This window comes from Ictidomys tridecemlineatus, chromosome 4 (assembly GCF_052094955.1).
Source record: "Ictidomys tridecemlineatus isolate mIctTri1 chromosome 4, mIctTri1.hap1, whole genome shotgun sequence".
NCBI classification, from domain to species: Eukaryota; Metazoa; Chordata; class Mammalia; order Rodentia; family Sciuridae; genus Ictidomys; species Ictidomys tridecemlineatus.
Genome location: NC_135480.1, coordinates 203684722 through 203707118, shown reverse-complemented (window position 1 = coordinate 203707118; position 22397 = coordinate 203684722). Strand labels below are relative to the sequence as shown.

Here is a 22397-nt window from a genome sequence, read left to right as displayed (position 1 = left end):
AGTTGGCGGAACCCGGACAGGACCCCAGGTCTGTCAGACTCCGAGACGGAGATCTCCTGATCAGTTCACCACAGAACAACCAAGACTTCTAGATTGCCAACGATTTCCTTATTACCTGGCGTGAGGAGCAAGGACGCAGGCAGCAGTGGCCAGCTGCTGGACGAACGGAAACTTGGTACAGAGATTCCAGAAGGCAGCTTTCATAGTGTGTGTGAAAAGCTTCCAAAGGGTTCATATCTTCAACCCACCTAGAGGACTGAGCTGGGGAAATAAGCTGAGAACGCAAGGAGTTGAAACACATCCTCAGCGCAGTACGGCTTATGATAGAGGCTGCGATGGCAAATGTCAAAATAGGAACTAGTTAAGGGTATTTTTTTCTTTTTTGTACTTAAAACAGAATTCAGGCCCTTAAATATTTTAAAGTCATACAGTAACTTTCTCACCACCTAAGGTGAGGGAAGAACAATACACAAACACGATAAGTCAAGAAAATAATAATTATGCAATAAAAATCTACGTTTCAAGTATTTTCTTTAGATTGTAGGATGGGGGCAGGGCATGTCTTATTACCTACTTTTGAATTTCCAAGTTTTTTGTAACTTGCTAAAATATAATTGTATATATTGCAAGGTATAATGTGATTTTTTAAATATATGTATGCAATGTGGAATGATTAACATATCCATCATCTCAAATGCTTACTTTTGTGATGAAAACATTTAAAATAACTCTTAGCAATTTTAAAATACACATTATAACCATAGTCACCATACTGTGCAATAATTGATTTCAGAAAAAAAAACTTATTCCTCCACCAGGCATGGTGATGCCTGTAATCCCAGCTACTCAGGATGCTCAGGTGGATGGGAAATTGAAGGCCAGCCTGGGCATCTTAGACCTTGTCTTTCAAAAAATTAAAAAAAAAAAAAAAGCTAGGCACAGTGGCAGATGCCTGTAATCCCAGGGGCTCAGGAGCCTGAGGTGAGAGAATTGCAAGTTTGAGGCCAGCCTCAGCAAAATAGGCCCTCTCTCAGCAGTAAACTGTCCCTGGGTTCAGTCCCAAAAGACAAATTTAAAAATCAATTGACTGTAAATGTGTATTTCTGGGCTTTCTATTCTCTTGGTTGATATTGGAGGGCGGGGCGGGAACCAGGGATTGAACTCAGGGGCACTTGACCACTGAGCCATATCCCCAGCCCTATTTTGTATTTTATTTAGAGATGGTGTCTCACTGAGTTGCTTAGGGCCTCTCTAAATTGCTGAGGCTGGCTTTGAACTGGTGGCCTCTTGCTTCTGCCTCCCTGGGGTTACAGTCGTGTTCCACCATGCCCAGCTCTTGGTTGATATTTCTATATTTTGAAGTCAGGTAGTGTGATACCCACAGCACTTTTTTTCTTTTTTCCTGTTAAGAGGGCAAAGCCAGGGCCTCATACATGGTAGGCAAGCTCTCTACCTCTGAGCTACATCCCCAGCCCCTCTAGTTTTTTCTTTTGTTCAAGATTGCCTTGGTTGGGCTGGGGATGTGGCTCAAGCGGTAGCGCGCTCGCCTGGCATGCATGTGGCCCGGGTTCGATCCTCAGCACCACATACAAAGATGTTGTGTCCCCCGAAAACTAAAAAATAAATATAAAAAAAAAATCTCCTCTCTCTTAAAAAAAAAAAAGGTTGCCTTGGTTATCTGAGATTTTTTGTGATTGATTGCATACACATTTTAGGATTGGCACCAGGTATAATGGCATATGCCAGTGATCCTGGAAAATAGGGAGGCTGAGGCAGGAGAAATGAGCATTCCATATCAGCCTCAGCAATATAGCCATATCCTGATTCAAAAACTAAAAAATAGTAAGGGCTGGGGACTTACATCAGTGGTAAAGCCTCCCTTGGTTCAATCCCCAGCACCCCAAAAAATAAAAATTATTTTGCTTGTGAAAAATCACGTTGGAATTTTTTTTTAATTTTAATATTTATTTCTTTGTTTGTATGTGGTGCTGAGGATGGAACCCGGGCCGCATGCATGCCAGGCCAGCACGCTACCGCTTGAGCCGCACCCCCAGCCCACGTTGGAATTTTGACAGGATTGCACTGAATCTGTACGTTGCTTTAGATAATGTGAACATTTTAACAAATAATTCTTCCAATCCATAACTTGAGATCTTTCCATTTATTTATGTTCTTCAATTTCTTTCAAAGTTTTATAATATTCAATGCACAGATTTTTCATCTCCCTGGTTAAATTTATTCCTGGGATTGGGGTGTAGCCCAGTGGTAGAGCTCTTCTTGCCTAGCATTCTAGAGTCTCTGGGTTCCATCGTCAGCACTTTAAAGCAAAACATTTAATCTGGAAGTACTTGAAATTTTGTGGCATACCAACTATAATTTTCTTTTTTGTTTGTTAATGTATAGAAATGTTGATTAGCCAGACAGGGCAGTGCACATGTGATCCAGCAACTTGAAAAGCTGAGGCAGGAGGATCACGTTTGAGGCCAGCGTGGGCAACTCAGTGAGTGGCTGACTCAAAATAAAAAAGAACTGGGGGGTGTGGGTCAGTGGTAAAGCATCCTTGGGTTCAACTCCCAGTACCAAAAAATATATAGAAAATTAAAAAATGCTACTGACCTGTCTGGTATTTGCGATGGGGGCTGAACCTGAGGCCCTGTGCGTACTAAGCAGTAGCTCTACCCTGAGCTACACCCCAGACTGCACTGACTTTGTATCTTGCAACTTTACTGCATTTTCTTATTTTTTTTCACACTGTTTTGGTGAAGTCTTTAGAATTTTCTACATACAAGATCATATTGTACAAAGAAAATTTTAAATCTTTCCTATCTGGATGACTTCTTTCTCTTGCCCAACTGCTCTGCCTAGGAATTCCAGTCCTATTTGAATACAAGTGGCAAGAATGAGCATCCTTGTCTTGTTCCTGGTCTTAAGAGGAAGTTTTCAACTTCTTGCCACTGAACAGGATGTTAGCTGGGGGTTTCTCATCTATGGCTTTTATGTAATTGAGGTATATTCCTATTATGCCTCATCTGTCAAGTTTTTAATCATGAAAAAAATATTGAATTTTGTAATACACTTTTTCTGCATCTAACGAAATTACCTAAGTGTGCATGTGTATGTTTGTGTTTTGCCGTGCTGGGGACTGAACCCAGGAACATTCGACAACCAAGCTATTTTGAGACAGGGCCTAGCTAAGTTGCTAAAGCTGGCCTTAAACTTACAATCCTCCTATCTCAAGTCTCCCAAGTCACTGGCATTACAGGTGTGTGCCATTGTGCCTAGTGTTTTAAAATCCAACTTGCTATGTAATTATGTGGCACTGTCTTCTTACATTCACATTCCCCCTTCCCCCAGCTACAGATCACTGTAGTTGGATTAGAAGAACTGAATAGGCTCTCCCAACAAGGACTTCCTGGCCTTTTCCTTAGACTGCTCTAAGAGACTATGACTCCATCCCTCCCCCAATTTTTCCCTTGTTCCAATGTCTCAAAGGTGTCAACCCATCAAGCACCAATGCCCACTGTAAAGAACACATGATTTATTAAAGACAACTCATCATCAACAGCACTGATTCAAAGAACAAAACACATGAAAAAAAAAAAAAAAAGCAGATTACCACTCTGACCCTCTGGACTGAGACCTTCTGCACTCACAGCTTAAGCTGTAGTGACCAAGGTCCTCGGGCAGCTTCCCAGTAGAAGCCTCAGGCACTCTGACTCTGGATCTCCCTTGAGAATCTGGAGAGGAGGCATCAAGGGTAGGTCCCTTCCTCAGACAGTATCCCACTGGGGAGTTCAGCTTAACCAAGACATGTCCCTGGGCTCTTGACCTTCATCTGAAGGACAAGGAGGGCACTGGACTTTCCCACTGACGAAAATCACATGCAGTGATTCAAGTAGTATGGTCCCAGGAAGGAAGCCAGGGACAAGTAGGAGGGAATGCATCGGGTGTCCTGGGCAGTGTCTGCTGGGTCCCAGGCAGTGGCCCAAGCTTCAAGTTGTGACGGGGGCAAAGCTGGGGTGGAACTAAAGCTGACAAGTTCTGGGTGAAGGGTGGCCAGCCTGGCAAGAGTATGTCTCTGCCCCATTTCCGGGGTCTCTGAATCTGGCATGGACACCAGCTATCTGGTTTCCCTACACTCAACTCCAGTTCACAGCCATCCCAGCCAGGATCTGATGGAAATCCAGAAGGACCCAGAAGCAGGGGAAGATGTCAATGTTGACCTTGAGAAACAAAAAGACTAGGCTTCCGACTCCTATCTTCCCAGCCCCCACCCCACCCCACCCCAAAGCACTTGCCTACCTACAATAAATAGCCAGGAATCAGAATAAATAGGAAAGAATCTCCAGGTCTGTGACAGGAGAGAAGGCGGCAAAGAGGCAAGTGCAGCAGCCCTGGCAGCCCCCGAGGCAAAAACCTGGGGAGGAGACCCTGGGCCCACAGAGCGGCCTCAGGGCAGCAGGAGGCCCTGCCTGCCAGACTCAGCAAAGCTTTGGGGGCTGCTTGGGCCAGCTCCTGGCCAGTCTGGGGAGAGGGTGAGGACCCTTGCTCTGCCCAGCCTTCCAGATCCAGACCACCTGCCCTTCTCAAAAGCTGGGAAGGGATGTGGTCAGAACACAACACACTCCTTGCAGAACTGGGAGCAGTCAGTGGCTCCTGCTCAGGATACCCCAGTCCCAAGTCCTGGGAACATCCCAAGCAGGTGACTAGAGGGGGAGGGCCAGCACCTCCCTTGGTGCGTGGAGGACACACCAAGGTGCAGACATGGCCCCCTGACACTGACAGGATCCAATCTATATGTCCAGCTACATCAGGACCCAGGGAGGCTTCATTAGGTCCCAAATGCCCTTTATGGGACCTGTGAACACCCCTGGGTTGGGACTTGTGTACACCCCTGGGTTGGGACCTGGCTGGAAGTCAAGAGGATGACAATATTTCTGAAGCACTCGGATGCCAACCCCTGTTCACAGCCATCTTAATGTCCTTTTCCTTTGAGACAGGAGGACCTTTGGGAGAACTTCTTGCAAACACCTGGGCTCCCTCTCCTGCCTCCAGTCCTGGGTAGAAAACAGGGGCAAGAGAAAACATGGGCCACCATTTCTCAGCTACTTTTGGTTTCCAAGATTTCTGTTCTGGAGAGCAGGATCAGATCCCTCCAGTGAGGCACTGTGGACTCCTTCCCAGTCTGGGGGAACTGGGAGCCTCAAGTTGGGGGATGACCAAGGCCAAGGTTGACCATCAGGGGCCTTGCTGAGCCAGACTCCTCATTCTGTCTCCAGGTTTCATGGAGTGGAGGTGGGGATAGGCTCAGGATAAGGCACCCCAAGGAAAAGGGCAGAGAAACAGTAATGGGAGAGGAATAGAGTATCACATACACCTCTAGGAACAAAGCAGAGGGAGGAGAGAAACAGAGAAGGGGAAGCAGGGAGACCTGGAGGGGCTCCAAGACACCCTCCCCACCTCCAAATGCATGTGCACACAGAGGCAGAACACCTGGGGGATTCTGGGACACAGACACCACTGGCGGCTGTGAGGAGACACACACGCTCAGTGGGAGACAAGGGGTGGCCCTAGCCTGGCAGTTGCTTAGCTCCTCTGGTGTCACTTTCCTCTCAGAGAAGCCTAAGCACCAACCCCAGAAGTGGTTTCTGGCCCATTTGCCAAGCACCTCCCCAACCAGCACCCAGGAGGAAACTGGAAGCAGGAAAGGATGGAGAGCAACAGAGCAGAGGCAGGGAGGGTCCCTTGCCAGGATCCTGTGTCCCCAACAGAGAAACAAGTTCAGGAGCTCCATTCCTGCTCAGCAGCTTGGGCAGAGGGTCCCAGAGCTGAAGAGCAAAGAAGGTACCAGGGCTTGGTGGCGGCCGGGAAGGAGCACAGCACAGTGCGCCCACGTGGGAGCAGCCTGGGTTGTGAGAGCAGGCCAGAAGACCTGCTGCTTCCCCTCAGGACGCTACACATTCCAGGAGCCAGAGGACAGAGGACACGTTCTCCCTAATCTGGGCCTCTTGCTGTCAGGCTACTTTGAGTCTTGGAGTTCCTTGGCTTTCTGTAGGATCTGGCAGACATCTGTGATGGGGTAATCCTGGACATGGGAAAGGCAACAATGTGCCCCTGAAGAGCTGCCCTTGCCACCTCGGCCACACCCACATCCTTCCCACTGGGACCTGTCACCATGCTATGGACCTCAAGGGCAGGGACCACAGAAGACCAGACACCCTGTGCATCCTACCCAAAGCTCTGCTTGTTGCCAAGGCTACACCCATGAATTTAACCAAAGGGTCTCACAGCCGTTAGTCAGGACAGGACTGTCCAATCTCCCCTCTCCAACCTCCTGCCACAGAACCCCGAGTTTCACTCGCACTGAGTGGGCTGGGACTGGGCTGCTGGCTGTGTGGGCATCAGCTCCGAGTCCCTTCAGCAGCAACAGAGCTGTTGTGATCCTGCCGGCTTTACAGATCTAGTTAAGGACATTATTGAAAACCAAACCTAGGCCAGGCACTGGCAAAGACCCTGAAGCCTAGGGAGGTTTTCACTTGTCTCAGGTCACATGAAGACACAGCAGAACAAGATGTGAACCAAAAGCTGTCTGGCCCTCAAGCCCACATCCTTAACCACCATGCTCTGCATGTCCCCAGGTCTGAGCCATGTCCTGGGCACCTGCTGTATCCCAGGTGTGACTAATTTATGGAGAACATGGGGTTTAGAGGCCAAGTCATTAGTTTAAGGGCCACACCACACTTGAGGTCAGTGCTGGGCAGGGACTTTGACTCAAGAGTCTGGACCCTGACCCACCACTACACTCTCCTGTCCCTGATCCCTGCCTGCATGGCAACCAGCATTACATGGGTACTTTGCAAGTGCCTGCCTCATGGCTGAGACCAGGCTCCCTTCCAACTTGCATTACCTGCAGGAGCCGCATGTTGATGGTGAAGTCGCCTTCCAGCAACTGCTCCCGGATCAGTCTAAGGAAAACAAGTAGCCAAGGTTCTGGTCCCTGGGCAGCCCAAACACATGTCCAGCCTGAGCCTCCCACCTCTCCCTCACCACCCACAGCATCTGACTTAGTGCTCACCAAGAGGCTTGCTCTGGTCATGAGAGGGCAGCCCCTGCCCACCCTCCAGGCAGAAGCCTCCCCTCAGTCTGTTCCCAGGAACTGGCCAGGTCATGGCCACACTCACATGAGCATGGCACAGCAGACGAGGAGAAGGAAGTCAAAGCGGTTGTCATCAGCAAAGAGGGAGTCCCAGATACGGATGACATCAGGCAGCAAGAACTCCTGGGACAGCAGCAGTGTCAGCCAGCGGAAGGCAAAGAACTGGGGCTTGATATTCTGCTCTTGCTGGGGAGACAGCGGTGGGTTGAGACAAGCATCGGTGTTGGCTGATTGCCGCATACTAGCATGAGCCTAGGGGGTGAACTCCAGGGGGCAGCAGGCCAGGTCTCCAGGTTAACGACTCAGCGGGCTGGGTGCCAGGGGCAGCAGGGGAGGGGCGCTGAGTTTAGGGAACCTTGCTGTTAGGTGCAGCTGCTTCTTGCCGCCCACCAATGTAGATAGATCTTCTAATTTTCCAAGAGAATCCAGAAACATCAACTTCTCTAAGCTCTCAGATGTATAAGCGATGGCTCCAAGTCTTTTAAAACACTGTGCAAATTATCACCCTGGACTGTGGCCACACACAGCGACCACCACTGCACACTTAGCACAAGCCTGGCCAAGACTCTTCAAAGAATATGCACATGTAGTCCACACAACAACACTACGGCACTTACTCCCTTTGAGAGATGAACCCTCTCATCAGCCGCAATGAATAATATTATTATTATTTTGGTACTGAGTATGCAGCCCAGGGACACATTATGGAGTCACATCTCTTTTTATTTTGAGACAGGATCTAAGTTGACAAGGCTAGCCTTGAACTTGCAGCCCCTTGCCTCAGCCTTCCCATTTAGAAGGGATTACAGGTGTGCCCCAAAGAATATTATTAACTGGAAAAAAAAGCTTGCTATTAAATAGCAAAAATGGCAATCTGTATTATATTTTTTTCACAAAACTATTTCATTTACATATAAATATATCTTCTTTTTACTGAACTGCTTTTTGAAATACACAGGTCACGCCATCATAGTTTTTTTTTTTTTTTTAAATGAAGTTAATGCTTCTAACTCACTCAGATCTCACTACCTCAGTGCACTGTGCGTGGCACCCAGGGCACTGTTCTCAACTCCCCCTCCCTCCCAGCCTGCCAGGCTCCTGCTATCTGGGCCTGGCCTCCCCCACCTGCCTCAGCATGTGGGTCAGCATTCCCTAGCACATGGGCCAGCACCCCCAGGACAGAGGCCAGCATCCCAAGCATGTGGGCCACTGTTTCCCAGCAGCAGCAGCAGCCACTTTCAACCCCCAGACTCAAGCCAGACCTCACCTGGGGCCACCGCACTCAGGAACCTCCACCCCTTTCCACCTGTCTTCCCTGGCCTGTATGATCCAGGGGGACCTCACCAGTTTTAGATAGAGTTCCACATCTTTATCCTTCAAGGTGGAGTACACCTTTTCCATCTTGTAGGTGATACCACACTGCGAGTCATCCAGGCTTTTGATGAAGTTGTCCCGGATCTCGGCCATGAGGTTGGTGAAGCAGAAGAAGGTATCTGCCTCAGCGTGCTCTGGGAGAGACACAGGGTGTGAGCAGGTGTGTGGGGAGAGAGGTGCTCTCAAGTCCAAAGTGATCTCTCATCCCAGGACATCACCTCAACCTCTAAGCCTCGCCAAGGTGACACCTTCATGGTTGGGATGAGTCCTTCCTCTGTCCTTGGCCACTGTCCACCCCACCTAAGGACATTACCACTTTCTTCTCACATCTTCTGGCAATACTGTCCACTCAGCAATTTATTACATGCCCTCCTGACGACAGTATTCAAATCATTATTTAAATCTTACCATTTATCTTTCCACATATATATCCCATCTCTTATTTTCTTAACCAGAAATTAAGTTATAAGTATCAAGATGTCAGTAAACATCAATATTCTAGAAGGCAGAGCTGGAAAGGCTCCTAAAGATGATCCCAGCCAACCCTTCATTTAACAGACGGAAAATGGAGGCCCAAGCGGGGACATGGCTTCTCAGCCTGCTCTGGCCCATTGGCCTGGCTTGCCTTGGTCCCTTTTCTAGAGAGCCAGCAATGGGATGTGGGCAGCCAAGAGTCAGTCTACCTTTCCATTCGCTGTTGGGATCCGTGGCAAAGGTGTAGTAGAGGGGCCCCACAATCTCATTCATGCCCTGCACGTAAGCGATGCCAGGGTTGAGCTTGGCATAGATGAACAGAATGCGCTCCACCACCTCCCAGTGGGCCTCACAGCCATTGGGCAGCACCTCGTACTCATCCAGGGATGGTGGCACAGAGTTCTTGTGGGGGGAGCTCATCTGGGGAGAAGAGGAGGGAGGGGTCAGCTAAGCAGGATAAGGTTTGCCATTTGGCCCATATTTTATTTCCAGCTCATGGGAAAGATAGGCCATTGGAAGAACGGATCAAACACCACCACAAGGATCAAGCAGGCAAGACCAGAATATGAGATATTCTACAAAACACTTGGGTTAAAATCTAATTTTTGGTGCTAAGTACCAGAGAAGCAGTTACCTCTGAGGTGAGGGGAACTAATGGGGAAGGTACAAGGAGGAACTTGCTGGACGATGGGCACATTCCACATCTTGATCAATTGGTAGTTACACAAATGTAACCATAAAAAAGAAATCTGGTTGTGTATTTAAAATTTGTGCATTAACGTCACATAAGTTACATTTTAACTTTAAATACATATACATCAAAAACAGATGACTGGCCAAGACTCTTCAAAGAGTAAGCTGGTGGGGGTGGGGGGAGCTGTTCCAAGTCATGGGACTAAAGAAACAAAACATCCCAAGGCAAGGAGCAGCGGGTGGAGCTTGGTGATGTGGAGCTTGGTGATGCAGCACACGCCCAGCATGCACTACGAGACTCTGGGTTTCATCCACAGTACTGCAAAATGATAATCAGTAATAATACAAGGCATACGTCTTGCTTGGATTCTGGTTTGGAATAGAACAATAGAATTACTCCAGACACAAGAGAGGACACCGGGTTGCTCTCAACTGCAAGTGGACTGGGTATCAGTGAGACTTTGGAATGAACCCTCTAGCAGTAGGTAGGAGGAGGCCCTTTTCCTTGGGAGGCCTACTGAGATATCTGCAGTATGGGTCAGGTTCCTGCAGCTCTTTCTAGAATGCACACACAGGTAAAGCAACATGAGGAAAGGCCAAGTACTGCTGTGCTCAGGAAGCACACAGGCGTGCATCACACCCTCTATTCAACACCTCTGCATGTCTGCAAATCTTCAACAGGAAAGGTTGAAAGACAGAGGGATGATCCCACTAAAGACTCATGCCAGAGACCCAGGGTCCCCAACACAGGATCCCTAGAGAATTTGTGATGCCCAGGCTCTGCCTTGCACCTGCTCAATCAGAAGCTCCAGGTTGGGGCCTACAGGAGAGAACCCAAGCAGAGCCCATACATGAAGCCACCAAGAAGCACAGTGATTCAGGCATATGAAACTCCTTCCACTATCAACACACATAGGTATGCACATACACACAGGCTGCACACCTCACTCAGTCTTCTCTGTGCCAGACAGTGCTATATGTTCTTCCCCCATTTCATCTCCTTATTGACTAGAATCTTCCTTCAACATCATTTTCAACATGAGGAAACTGAGGCTCAGAAATCTTCAACCACTCATCAAATGTCTCCCATTAAGCGGTGCTCCTGAGACTTGACCTTACACTGGCTCACTCTCTGCAGGCCAGGCCTCCAGGACAGGCTACGTCTTGAGGATGCTCAGCACTCCCCAGCTTTCCAAGAATTGGCACTGCCATGACCTTGTTGCACCTTCCTGGCAATCCCCCAGCCAGGCAGGGCAGAAATGACTATGTCCAGTCTGGGGAACAGGAAAGAGATGCCCAGAACAAGAGCCTGGAATCATTTGGCCAGAGTCACACAGCTGGTCAACCTTAACTCTCATGCCCAGCCAGAGGCCTAGGGATGAAGCTATAGGAGAGAGGAGCTCTGCCACCAGGACCAGGTCCAAAAGTTAAAATGTTTAAGGCTCAGCTCTCAAACCCTGCTTATGACAGTGAAAGGAATGACTGGAGGGGCTGGGGATGTGGCTCAAGTGGTAGCACGCTCGCCTGGCATGTGTGCAGCCCGGGTTCGATCCTCAGCACCACATACCAACAAAGATGTTGTGTCCACCGAGAACTAAAAAATAAATATTAAAAATTCTCTCTCTCTCTCTCTCTCCCCCCGCCCCCTCTCTCTCTTTAAAAAAAAAAAAAGGAATGACTGGAGCATGTCCCTTCAGCCAGGAAATCAGCAGCCAGGCAAGAGGGCTGCTTACAAAGCGAGTCACATGGGCACTTAATCAAGCCTCTGGCCCCTCACAAGATTCTGCCAGATCCCAACCCTATCATAGGCACATGGAACCTGGATCACCTGGTTCTGGCCTCGCCCATCAGTTCTTCTATCCAAATCAGTCCCTAGGGGAACACAAGCTTCTATGGTTGTAACCATTTTTAACTGGTTACGGTTACAGAGAAGGATTTTTTTTTTTTTTTTAAGAGAGAGTGAGAGTGAGAGAGGGGAGAGAGAGAGAGAGAGAGAGAGAATTTGTAATATTTATTTTTTAGTTCTCGGCGGACACAACATCTTTGTTGGTATGTGGTGCTGAGGATCGAGCCCGGGCCACACGCATGCCAGGCGAGCGCACTACCGCTAGAGCCACATCCCCAGCCCGAGAAGGATTTTTTTAAACTTTAATTTTTATTTATTTATTTTATGTGGTGCTGAGGATCAAACCCAGTGCCTCACACATGCTAGGTAAGCGCTTTACCACTAAGCCACAACTCCAGCCCGCAAAGGAGGGTTTTTCCACTGACGGAGGACAGTGACAGGTTTTGGAGAAAAGCCACAGCTCTGAGTACTGAAATATGACTATAACTGGAGGAAGAGGCAATGCACTTGTTTAGCTACAAGCAGCTTCTCAGTGACCACAATCTGTCAGATTCTGGGGTTCAAACTTCAGCATGGCTGTTTCAGTATAAATTCTGTTAATTTGGCCTCCTGAGTCTCTGAGATCTATCCCTGCCCAGCCCAGCCTAGCCCAGCCCCTGCCACTCTTGCTGGGATGACAGCAGACAGCTCCCAGGCAGCCTCCCAGCACCCACAGCTATCCATCACCAAAGCAGACTTCTTGCTCACCTCCTGTTCAGGATGCTGCAGGGCTCCCAGCCCCTAAACCAAGACCCTGTGTGGCATCGCCACCCTGACCTTTCCTGCATCCTCCAGCACCTTCTCTCACCTCACTCTCTGCCTCTAGCCACACAGGACCCCGCCATTCCTTGAACACCATGCTCTCTCCTTGAACACAAGCCCTCCTGTCCACCTGAACACTTTCTCCTTCATCTTTCCAGTCTCAGCTTAAAAGTCACTTCTTCAGAGAAGGCTTCTCTTGACACCAGCCCTAATCAGCTCCAACCACCCCAGCCCTGCTCCTGTCACACTTTCTCACATCCGTGACTACTGTCACTCCTCTCCACCTAAGACTAGAAATGGGGTCTGATCATTCGCATCAGACCCTTCACTGCCAGCCAGAAGCCCAGTTCATATGCAACGAGCCAGTTTTTGGAGAAAACTGAGCTTCAGAAAGCACTCAGAAGTGGGTCTAGCAGGACCAAGGTTACTTTTAGGTGACTATCAGGGCAGATGGTAATGGGCCCAATGACTGTGGCTAGTGGCCCAAGGGAAACAGGAAGGGAAAGGATGTCAGAGGAGTTTGGGAGCCCCAGTTAGTACTCACATTTGTGACCCCGCTCCGATTCCGGGCCACTGTCTGGGATTTCAGTGTTGTCTGTTCCACCCGCTTACGAAGGGTCTCAAACTCATTTTGAGGGTCCAGGATGAGGAGACAGGGGTATTCAGTGGCCCTCTGGAAGAAGGATATGTCTGGGCACAACCTCCTGTCAAGAGGGAACAGGAGAGGGTTGGGGTTGTGGCTCAGTGGCAGAATGCTTGCCTAGCATGCATGAGGCACTGGGTTTGATCCTCAGCACCACATAAAATTAAACAAATAAAATAAAGGCATTCTGTCCATCTAGAACTACAGGAAAAAAATTTTTTAAATAAAGAAAAAAGTGTGGGGGCTAGGGTTGTGGCTCAGCAGTAGAGCACTCGCCTACCACGGGCAAGGCCCTGGATTGGATCCTCAGCACCACATAAAAATAAATAAATTAATTAAAGATATTGTATCCAACTACAACTAAAAAATAAATATTTAAAAAAAAAAAAAAAAAAAAAGAAGGAACAGGAAAGCATGCTGCTCCTGTGGCCATTCCAATAGAACCTGCTGCCAGGGGCCCAGCATTCCCAGGACAGTTTTTGTTGCTATTGTTTTGATACTGGAGAATGAACCCAGAGGGACTGAGCCACATCCCCAGCCCTTTTTACTTTTATTTTGAGACAGGGTCTCACTAAGTTACCTAGGGCTTCACTAAGTTGCTGAAGCTGGCCTAGAATTTGTGATCCTCCTGCCTCAGCCTCCTGAGTTGCTAGGATTATAGGCATGTGCCACTGTGCCTGACCTCAATTTTGTTTGCTATAAAATTATAACATTTTATCTAAAAAAGTGTTTTTTTAAAAAGCAAGTCTGGGGCTGGGGTTGTGGCTCAGCAGCAGAGTGCTCTTCTCGCACAAATGAGACCCTGGGTTCGATCCTCAGCACCACATAAAAAATAAATGAGTAAAATAAAGGTATTGTCCAACTACAACTATAAAATAAATATTAAAAAAAGCAAGTCCACTACACATGTTCATTTTTGTATGTATTTGTAAAAAGATACATATAACCTTTTTACAGACACATAACACCTTTGTGTGTGTGTGTGTGTGTGTGTGTGTGTGTGTGTGTGTGTGTTGCACTGTGGATTGAACCCAGAGCCTTGTGCATGTGAGATAAGCACTCTACAAACTGAGCTATATCCCCAGCCCCGATATATATATATATATATATATATATATATATATATATATATATTTTTTATATATATATATATATTTTTTTTTTTTTAAGTGTCTTTAGGGTCATACAACCTAACTTTTTTCTTTTTTTGCAGTACTGGAGATTGAACCGGGTGCTCAACCATTGAGCTACATCCCCAGCTTTTTCAAATTTTATTTTAGACAAGAGGCTGGCCTCAAATTTGTTATCTTCTTGCCTTAGTCCCCCGAGTAGCTGAGATTACTAGACATGTGCACCACTGTGTCTGGCTTTTTCAGACTTCTTATGCATGCTACATTACAAATCTGCTTTCGAGAAACATGGAACAACATACTACAATTACCCACAGTGTGAGCAGAACCCCTTTTCCTCCCCAGAACCACAAAATGCAGCTCTTAACCTGGTCATTAGAACACCTGAGGGTACAGTATTGTCAGCCTAAGAACAAAGACAAGAGACCCTTTCTCTGCAGCCACCTTGCTCAGAGGGGTATCATCAAGGGTGACAGAAGCAGGACCTTCCTCCTGATTTCACCCCACCACAAGCCTTCTTCCCAAGCCATGGGCCATTCTCACAAGCTGTCCCTCAGCCCAGGAGGTTCTTCCAACAGCTCTGGGCCTCCTGTCTTTCCTCTTCCTTCCAGTCTCATGCTGAATCACCTTCTCTAAAATAAGGGCCTCTCAAGAGCACTGTTGGTTTTTTTTCCCCTTCCTTCTCAGCATTCACAGTGTTTGCAATGATGTATCCATTGAACATCTGCCTCCTCTCAGAAACTGGAAGACCCCTGCTGTCTTTTTTACCCCTAACCCCTACTCACACAGGCACTGAAGGAAGGCACACCTAGCCTGTGTCAGAATAGACTAATGTGGGGATCCAAGAGCTGTTCTTTGGAAATACTGAAGGGTCACTGTGCAGGACAGAGATTGTCGTGTCTGACCAGGGACAGCACACCAGGAGAGGACTCAGGCAGGCTACTGTGAAGGGAACGGGCTCCTGGGACCTTCTCAAATGGCTGATCTGATGTTTCTAAGGGACTCTCTCAGCTGTGCTAAGACCAGCATAACACTCTTATTTATCTGTGGTGCTCCCAGGCCCCCTCAATATTCTGAACCTGATCCATCTCACTCCTTCAGATAAGTAATGTTCAGAGAGCCTAAATCACTTGCTCAAGGTCACCAAGTAACAATCAGCAAAGCTATAATGGAAACTAGACAAAGAGACTCCAGAGTGCTTGACCACCCCACTGCTCCAAGACAAACCTCCCTTCCACCCCTCCCCTAGCCTCCCAGGAGATTCCACACACTGCCAGACTCCCCAGTTCAAGAGCATAGCAGAGTCAGCCTTCCCAAGTTCCTTCATCAAGTGAAAAATGCAAACACGTTGTAGCTCACAATTTTTTAAAAATACATGCCTGAACTTGTCATTCCCTTGCTTAAAACCTCCATACCACAACTACCCCGTGACCTTGGGACCAAGTCTGAGGTCGTCCCTGCCTCCCACAATAGCCTTGGCATGGCTCCTCACTCAGTGTGCCCAGCTCCATGGATTCTCAAGGCCCCCCCCAGGAAGCTTCAGCCTACAATGGCCTCTCTCACACTCTCTCCCGAGGTCCCCACTCCCTGAATCTCTGCTGGAACACTGCTCTCTCAGACAAGGCTTCCCCAAAGCCCCAGGCCTCCAGCTTCTCCCTCAGAACACTCACAGGTGCTAATGACACGTACCATCTAATTGGATGAAAAGTCTGCCTGGACATCTTCCCCTCTAGCTTCAAAGCTCCTTCTATGAACAGGAGCTGTGTCTGCCTATTTATTCAGTGCTCAATCCTGAGTATAACCCTGAGCCTGACCCTCAGGAAGGGCTCAATAATTATGGAATGAATGACGAATCCCCAAACACCTGGGTACAAATGAAACCAGGCATGGATAAGGAGAGCCAGTGCACATAGGCACAGATGCCCACCCCCTTGTGCCCACAGCCTGGACCCACCCAAGGGAAAGTACGCCAGCAGCTCCTCAAACACCCACCCTGAGGGTGTGGGTGGACAAGGAAAGGCCTGGGTGTGGTGGCACACACCAGTGATTCAAGCCACTCAGGAGACTAAGGCAGGAGAACTGCAAGGTGAAGTCTAGACTCAGCAACTCAGCGAGACCCTGTCTCAAAATAAAAAATAAAAAGAGCTAGGGGTATAGCTCAGTGGTTGAATTTCTCTGGACTCAATCCCCATACTACAAAAAAAAAAAAAAAAAGGGAAACCACAGAACAAAAGAAACCCTTGGAAGGCTGCTAAGCCAGCTGCCAGCCTCTACATACTTCTTACCGGACATCTTTGTCGATCTGCAGCAGTACCTCGTTGTCCTTGAAGTACGTGTTCCACCGGCTGTCGGGGCTGGGGTTGAGGGGCTGTGGGAGACAAGCAGCTGCTCTGTCCAAGGCCCAGTCAGGGAGGTCCCAGCCTGGAGACCTGAGCAGTGGCCTCACAATCCTCCACAGCCTCAGTTGTGGCCAGGCAGCAGCCTGAGGACCACTAAGAGGACAGAGCACAGGCCTCAGACCATGATCAAACTGCATAGCTGCCAGTGAACCTGTGGTCATCTCTGCTTGGCAGAGACTGTTATTTCTGTCCACCACCCCAGTTGCAGAACTCTGCATTCAACAGGTGCTCCTAAAGGTCTGCTGCATGGTTGAATGAATGAATGAATGTTGGATCATTAGGCTTCTTTGAATTTCATTTACTCCTCTGAGCTATCAACTTCCCTCCCTTGGAAGATAGGCCCAAGACCAGGCCATCTGCACTTTCGCACTGTGAAGCACCCAGGAAGCAGCTCAGTATTGGAGAACGGAGCTTCCTCCAGGCCAGACATGCAGCTTACCCTCACTTCTGCCCTGCTCTGCTTCCTTCAACCAAGCAATCACAGGACCCTCCTCAAAGAATCGGAATGAGTGCTGAGCTGCAGCAATGGGCGCAGGGCTGCACCGACAGCACTCTTGGGATACTGGTTCTTGTCTATGTTACTGACTAGGCCAGGCCATTTGGTTGGGCAGGGAGAGACAATACCTGTCAGGCTGGCAACACAGAGAGGAGGAATTGGCAAGGCTAGAGGGGACCCAGGCCAGGCTGCATTTATCCTCTGACAAGGAAGATCTTCATGGCTCCAAATCCCCTCCCCACCCCATTAAACAGCCTCAGTCCCTGTTGCCAACCCCTACTCACATGATCCTCAAAGGTCACATCCTCCCTGGATACACCCATGTTGGCCTTGGCAATGCCAGGCTGTATGATCATTTCCCTCAGGAACTGAGAATATAGCTCCCTGCAGGAGAGAAGAGGAGAGAGGGATGACGCCTGAAGGTCTTGCCCAGGGAGCCCAGACCAGAGAAGCAGTAGAGGAGGCAGGACAATCTTGGCAATGCTAGTCCTCTCTGATCAAAAGCCCTAGCGTCGTTACCCTTTCATGGGTCCTACCTCTGCTTGGCCAGGATGGAAGTCCATGTGGCTCTCTCCAGGGGGAGGTAGTTCAACAAGATCTGCAAAGAGGGGCACAGCTCTGAGGACTCCTGTCCCAAGCCTGAACAGCAGACAGAAGCAGATGAGCCTCAAAAAAGGCCTTATGAATGGGCTGGGGAAGTGGCTCAGTGGCAGAGCACTTCCTAGCATGTGTGATGCCTTGGGTTCCATCCCCAGAACCACACAAAAAAAGAAAGGTTTTTTTTTTTTTCTTTTTTGGTGGTATGGGGATGGAACCCAGTGCCTTGTACACACAAGGCAAGCACTCTACCAACTGAGCTATATCCCCAGCCCCCAAAACAAAGTCTTCACAAAGCCCAGAGCAGATCAGATGAGTACCCAGGAACGCAGACCTGAGCCTCCCTTTCCTCCCCACTGCCTCCTCCTCCTTTACCCCTAAGTACCTTTTCCTCTGCTTTTCCTCACATTGATTCTTCCAAATCATAATAAAACAAGGTGCTCAAAGGGGCTGGAAACCAGGATACTGAGTTTCCACCAACATGTCTGCTAACAGTTTCAGGCACAATACAGCCTTTGTTTTGTCCCAGTAAGCACCACTTTGGCTGTGCCATATGTGCCAGAAGAAAGGGCCTTTACTGACATTACAAAGTGTATCTTCCCCAAGGCGATGGTGGAGGAGATGCCAAGGACAGGAAACCCAGAACTTCCCAGAAAAGCTTCCTCAGACAAGCAAGGAAAGGTGCAGAATAGGAGGAAGGGGCCAAGGGTGGGGATAGCCCATGCAGGAACCCAGGGACTCTGAGCAGAGCAGTAGCCCCACCCCAGGCACACCCACCTTCCAGCAGAGGCACCGCAGTCCGCCCTCACAGGGGATGCCTGTGGACACAGCAGGCAAAGGTCACCCCAGGCCAGATTCCCAGACCCCCCAGCCATCCACCTTGGAGCCAGTTGGCAGGGAACAGAGTGGGCAAGAAGTACTTCTTCAAGAATCACTGTCCACAAGATCACTAAGCTGGACGCACACTCTCCAGTTTCTGTCCATGGCCCCAGCCCTCGGCCCAGAGATCCCTGTCTGGGATGCTCTTTTAAGGAAGACACCTTCTCATCCTGGATCTTTCTTCCTCAGGGGAGCCATTACCAAGCACTAACTCTACCCAGTCAAATCGTTATGTATAAACAACAATGGCTCTGTGACTTCTTCATAGTATCCATCACAACTGAAATTATGTAATTTGTTTTTTAGTTCTGATATTAGAAATTGAACCCAGGGGTACTTTACCAATAAGTTACACCCCCAGTCCTTTTCACTTTTTATTTTGAGACAAAATCTCTTTAAATTGCCCAGGCTGACCTCAAACTTGTGAGCCTCCTGTAAACAGGCATGCCTCATCACACCTGGCTACTTTGTATATTTTAATGTATGTAACTCCTACTACTGGGAAGCCTCAGAAAGACAAGAACCGCATTTGTTTATTATTCTCAGTGCCTAGAGAAGGGCCTGTCACACAGAAGGTATTCAATAAGCACTTGTGGAACACAAACTAAGCTTTGGGGCTAGGTACTTTGTACTTTACAGACATCATTTCATGTAACACTTATTATACCCCCAGAAAGGAAGAAAGATTAGCATCATCATCCTCTTTCTCCCCGCACCCTCCCCAGTACTGGAGATTGAATTTGGGGCACTTTATCATTGAGCTATCCCCCCAGTCCTTTGTATTTTTAATTTTGAGACAGGGTCTCGAAAGGTTACTGAGGCTGATCTCAAACTTAGGATCCTCCTGCCTCAGCTTTCTGAGTAGCTAGGATTACAAGTATGTATTACTACACCTGACTCATTCTTATCTTACTGATTAGGAAACTTATCTGGAAAGACACAGCAATCAAGGACCTGAACACAGGTCTGACTCTAGAGCCCAAACTCTTTACCATCACTAAGACTGCCTCCCCTTTGGTGCCTAAGTCCCATTGCAGAAAGACCAACTGCTCCTGTAATGGTGTCAGAAACCTCACAAGAGCAGATGTTGTGATGGTTTCCCTGATACTGTGAACATGAGCAAATGCCCTAGAGATTCTGAATCGACATGAGCATATACTTCTTGCTGTCAAATTTATAGGGACAGGGCTGGGGTTGTGGCTCAGTGGTAAGCACTTGCCTAGCTTGTGTGAGGCACTGGGTTCAATTCTCAGCACCACATACAAATATATGAATAAAATAAAAGTCCATCAATGTCTAAAAAATAATTTTAAAAAATTTACAGGGACAGGACAATGACAATCTATATAAAGACCATGGGATATTTTTAAAGGTGGGAAAAAGCAGGTGATCTCTATGCTGAAAGATTAACCATGCTGGAGAGGGCAAAGTCAAACGTAGCCAAGTTTTACCTCCTGTTACTGTACCAAGGCTGGAATTTTACCATTAACCAAAGTTCACTGTCTCCTTAGTCAGCTTTGATCCTAAGCCTGAGAACCTGGAACCACCTTATAGCTAACCAAATTCCCAACCACAGAAGCCATCTGAGGAGTGAGGAAAGGCCAAACTAAGGTTCAAAAATTTCCCCACTCTCATCCTTCCATTTCTTATTTATTTATTTATTTATGGTTCTAGTGATTTAACCCATGGGTGATTTATCACTGAGCTACATCCCCAGCCCTTTTTATTTTTTATCTTGAGACAGAGTCTCACTAAGTTGTCTAGGGCCTTGCTAAGTTAGGGAGGCTGGTCTTGAAATTGCCTCAGCCTCCCAAGTCACTGGGACTATAGGCGTGAGCCACCACACCAGGCTTCATCCTTCCATTTCAATTCTCTCCAGTGACTCCCAGGAACATAGGCCTATCTAAGGCTTAACTGTAGCTACCAGTCCTCTGGGTAACTTCTTTTGAGATCAGGACACTGCTACACAATCTGTAGAAGGCCCCAAGAGTCAGGCTACTCCCCAGAACTGACCAGATGTGGCTTTGGATGCCTTCCCCTCCACTTAGCCATAAGACTGTTGTAGAGAAGGACTGAAAGTGCAGGGTTGCCGCTTACCACTAAAACTGAGTTCCCGCAGCTTTTCCAATGCAATTGAAGGCTCCTTCAGGACATCCTGAAAATCTGCAATCCTAGAAGGGGATAGAAGGAGGCAAATTTAGCACACTCAAACCCCAAGGTGCTGACTTAAGTCACCAAGCCTGCAGCCCACAGTTTCCTTACACTGACCAGTCTCCAAGCTATAAACCACTTCTTCCTCTGACCCCAGAAACAGAATGCCAGCGAAGAGACTTGGGAGATATTCTTCTCTAGAGCTTATCAAAAAAGCACCATAAAATTAAGTAAGCACTTTCTAATGTTTAGTGAAGTGGCATTTGCTGGGCACTTCCTGATGACCAGGCCCAGTCCACAGCAAGGCCACTACCTGAATTCAACCAACTCTAGGAACCCGGAGTAACCTGATCTGCAGACAACGGACCTGTGCAATCTGCCTGGAGTTCTTCACGCTCAAAAACATAACCATTACAAGATCTCTGAGCCTGCCCTCAGGCAAGGACAAAAGGTTTAAAAAGTCCAGGAGGAAAACTGAAGAGTGAGCAAAATTTAGCCAATGCTTCAGAATTCTGCCTAGGGGAGAAGACAGACGGCAGAATCAGGGTTTCCTAGTACTTCTAGCAAGAAAAGGACAAGAGGGACAGGGCACATTTGGAGAAACAAGTACTGGGCAGAGGGCTAGAAAGGGGGAAGGGGGATGTGAGATCTGGATGAGGAAGACCCAGGGGAAGGCGTCCAGGGGGGAGGAGAGAAGGGTGCAGGGGGGCAGCCCGGCGACTGCGCGGCGCGTCCCCTCCGGCCCACAGGCAATGAGGTTAAAAAGTGGGCGCCCGAGACCCTCTGCCCCGGGACCCCGATTCCTAGCCGCACACACGCCGACCCGCTCGCGGGACAGAAAGGGCGGCTCGGCCAGGAGCGGCCGGCCCAGTCGGTCCCCCAGTGGCCCCTTACCGGCTCTTGTGCAGACTAGACATGGTGTTGACTTCTAGACCCCCCAGCTGCCTCCGCAGCCTCAGCCGCCGCCGCCGCCGCCGCCGCCGCCCCCCAGGGACGCGGGGCGCTGGGTGAGAGCCTCCGGCCGGAAACCAAGCCACAGTCGCGCGCGTTCCGCTCAGCCCGGTCCCGCTGGCCCCGCCCCGCCGGTCACGTGCCTCACTTCGCCGTTCCGCCAGGAGAGGGCGCCCGGAGCCCTCCGCCCAGCTCCCCGCCCCCTGGACCTTGGGGACAGAAGCGAGGAGGACACCCACGCAGACTGCCTCCCTGGTCTGTTCCTTGAGGTCGCCTGGGCCTCAGTTTCTATCTACGCAGTACCTGTCAGCCTGTCTTCTTCCTTACAATTTAACGACTGCATGATTGTTTCCTGGACATCAGTCAATGCTGCTGATCTGGGCAGACCCCCTGTTTGCCTTACTAAGTATCCAGTCCTATAAGCAGTGGCGCTCAGAGCAGGTACTGATCAGTACAGGAAAGAGGAGTAAGAACACGATTCAGTGTTTTCCTTGACTTTGGGTTTTCATGAATAGTAGAATTTCTGTTATTGAACCACATATTAAGAACAATCGAAAAGGGAAAGATTTCAGAAATCCTTCCCGAAGGGGCTGGGGCTGTAGCTCAGTGGTAGGCAGAGCGCTTACCTAGCAAGTGCGAGGCACTGGGTTTGATCCACAGCACCACATGAAAATAAATAAATAAAATAAAGATACTGTGTCCACCTACAACTAAAAAGAAAGAAAGAAAGAAAAACAATTCTTAAAAAATCTTTTTCAAAAAAAGATGGCAGGCAGCCTTAGCAAGATTTTCTCTACACAGGCATGT

At 48.6% G+C, this 22397-nt stretch overlaps 1 protein-coding gene and 1 long non-coding RNA gene across 5 annotated transcripts; one reads left to right on the top strand and one right to left on the bottom strand.

Annotated features, from left to right (window-relative positions):
• Positions 1–36: 36 nt before the first annotated feature.
• LOC144377376 (uncharacterized) lies at positions 37–3096 on the top strand. Its single transcript, XR_013438340.1, has 3 exons — positions 37–175; positions 1994–2090; positions 2866–3096. It is a non-coding gene; the product is annotated as an uncharacterized LOC144377376 (long non-coding RNA).
• Positions 3097–3521: 425 nt separating this feature from the next.
• On the bottom strand, positions 3522–21695 carry Tbc1d13 (TBC1 domain family member 13). 4 transcript variants are annotated; one of them, XM_078048387.1, is made up of 13 exons: positions 21534–21695; positions 20586–20659; positions 18387–18427; positions 17549–17610; positions 17297–17396; positions 16403–16485; positions 12889–13048; positions 9374–9424; positions 9214–9280; positions 8501–8664; positions 7182–7342; positions 6908–6965; positions 3522–6085 (listed from the first exon to the last, which is right to left on the bottom strand). In XM_078048387.1, exons 1-13 carry the CDS (start codon positions 21554–21556, stop codon positions 6020–6022), a joined length of 1110 nt encoding a protein of 369 aa, XP_077904513.1. In that variant the 5' UTR covers positions 21557–21695; the 3' UTR covers positions 3522–6019. The 4 variants fall into 4 exon arrangements, with proteins under 4 accessions (XP_077904513.1, XP_005321107.1, XP_013212181.1 ...); XM_005321050.5 differs by having other exon boundaries at positions 9214–9424; XM_013356727.4 differs by lacking the exon at positions 18387–18427 and having other exon boundaries at positions 9214–9424; positions 21534–21673.
• Between the last annotated feature and the right edge of the window lie 702 nt (positions 21696–22397).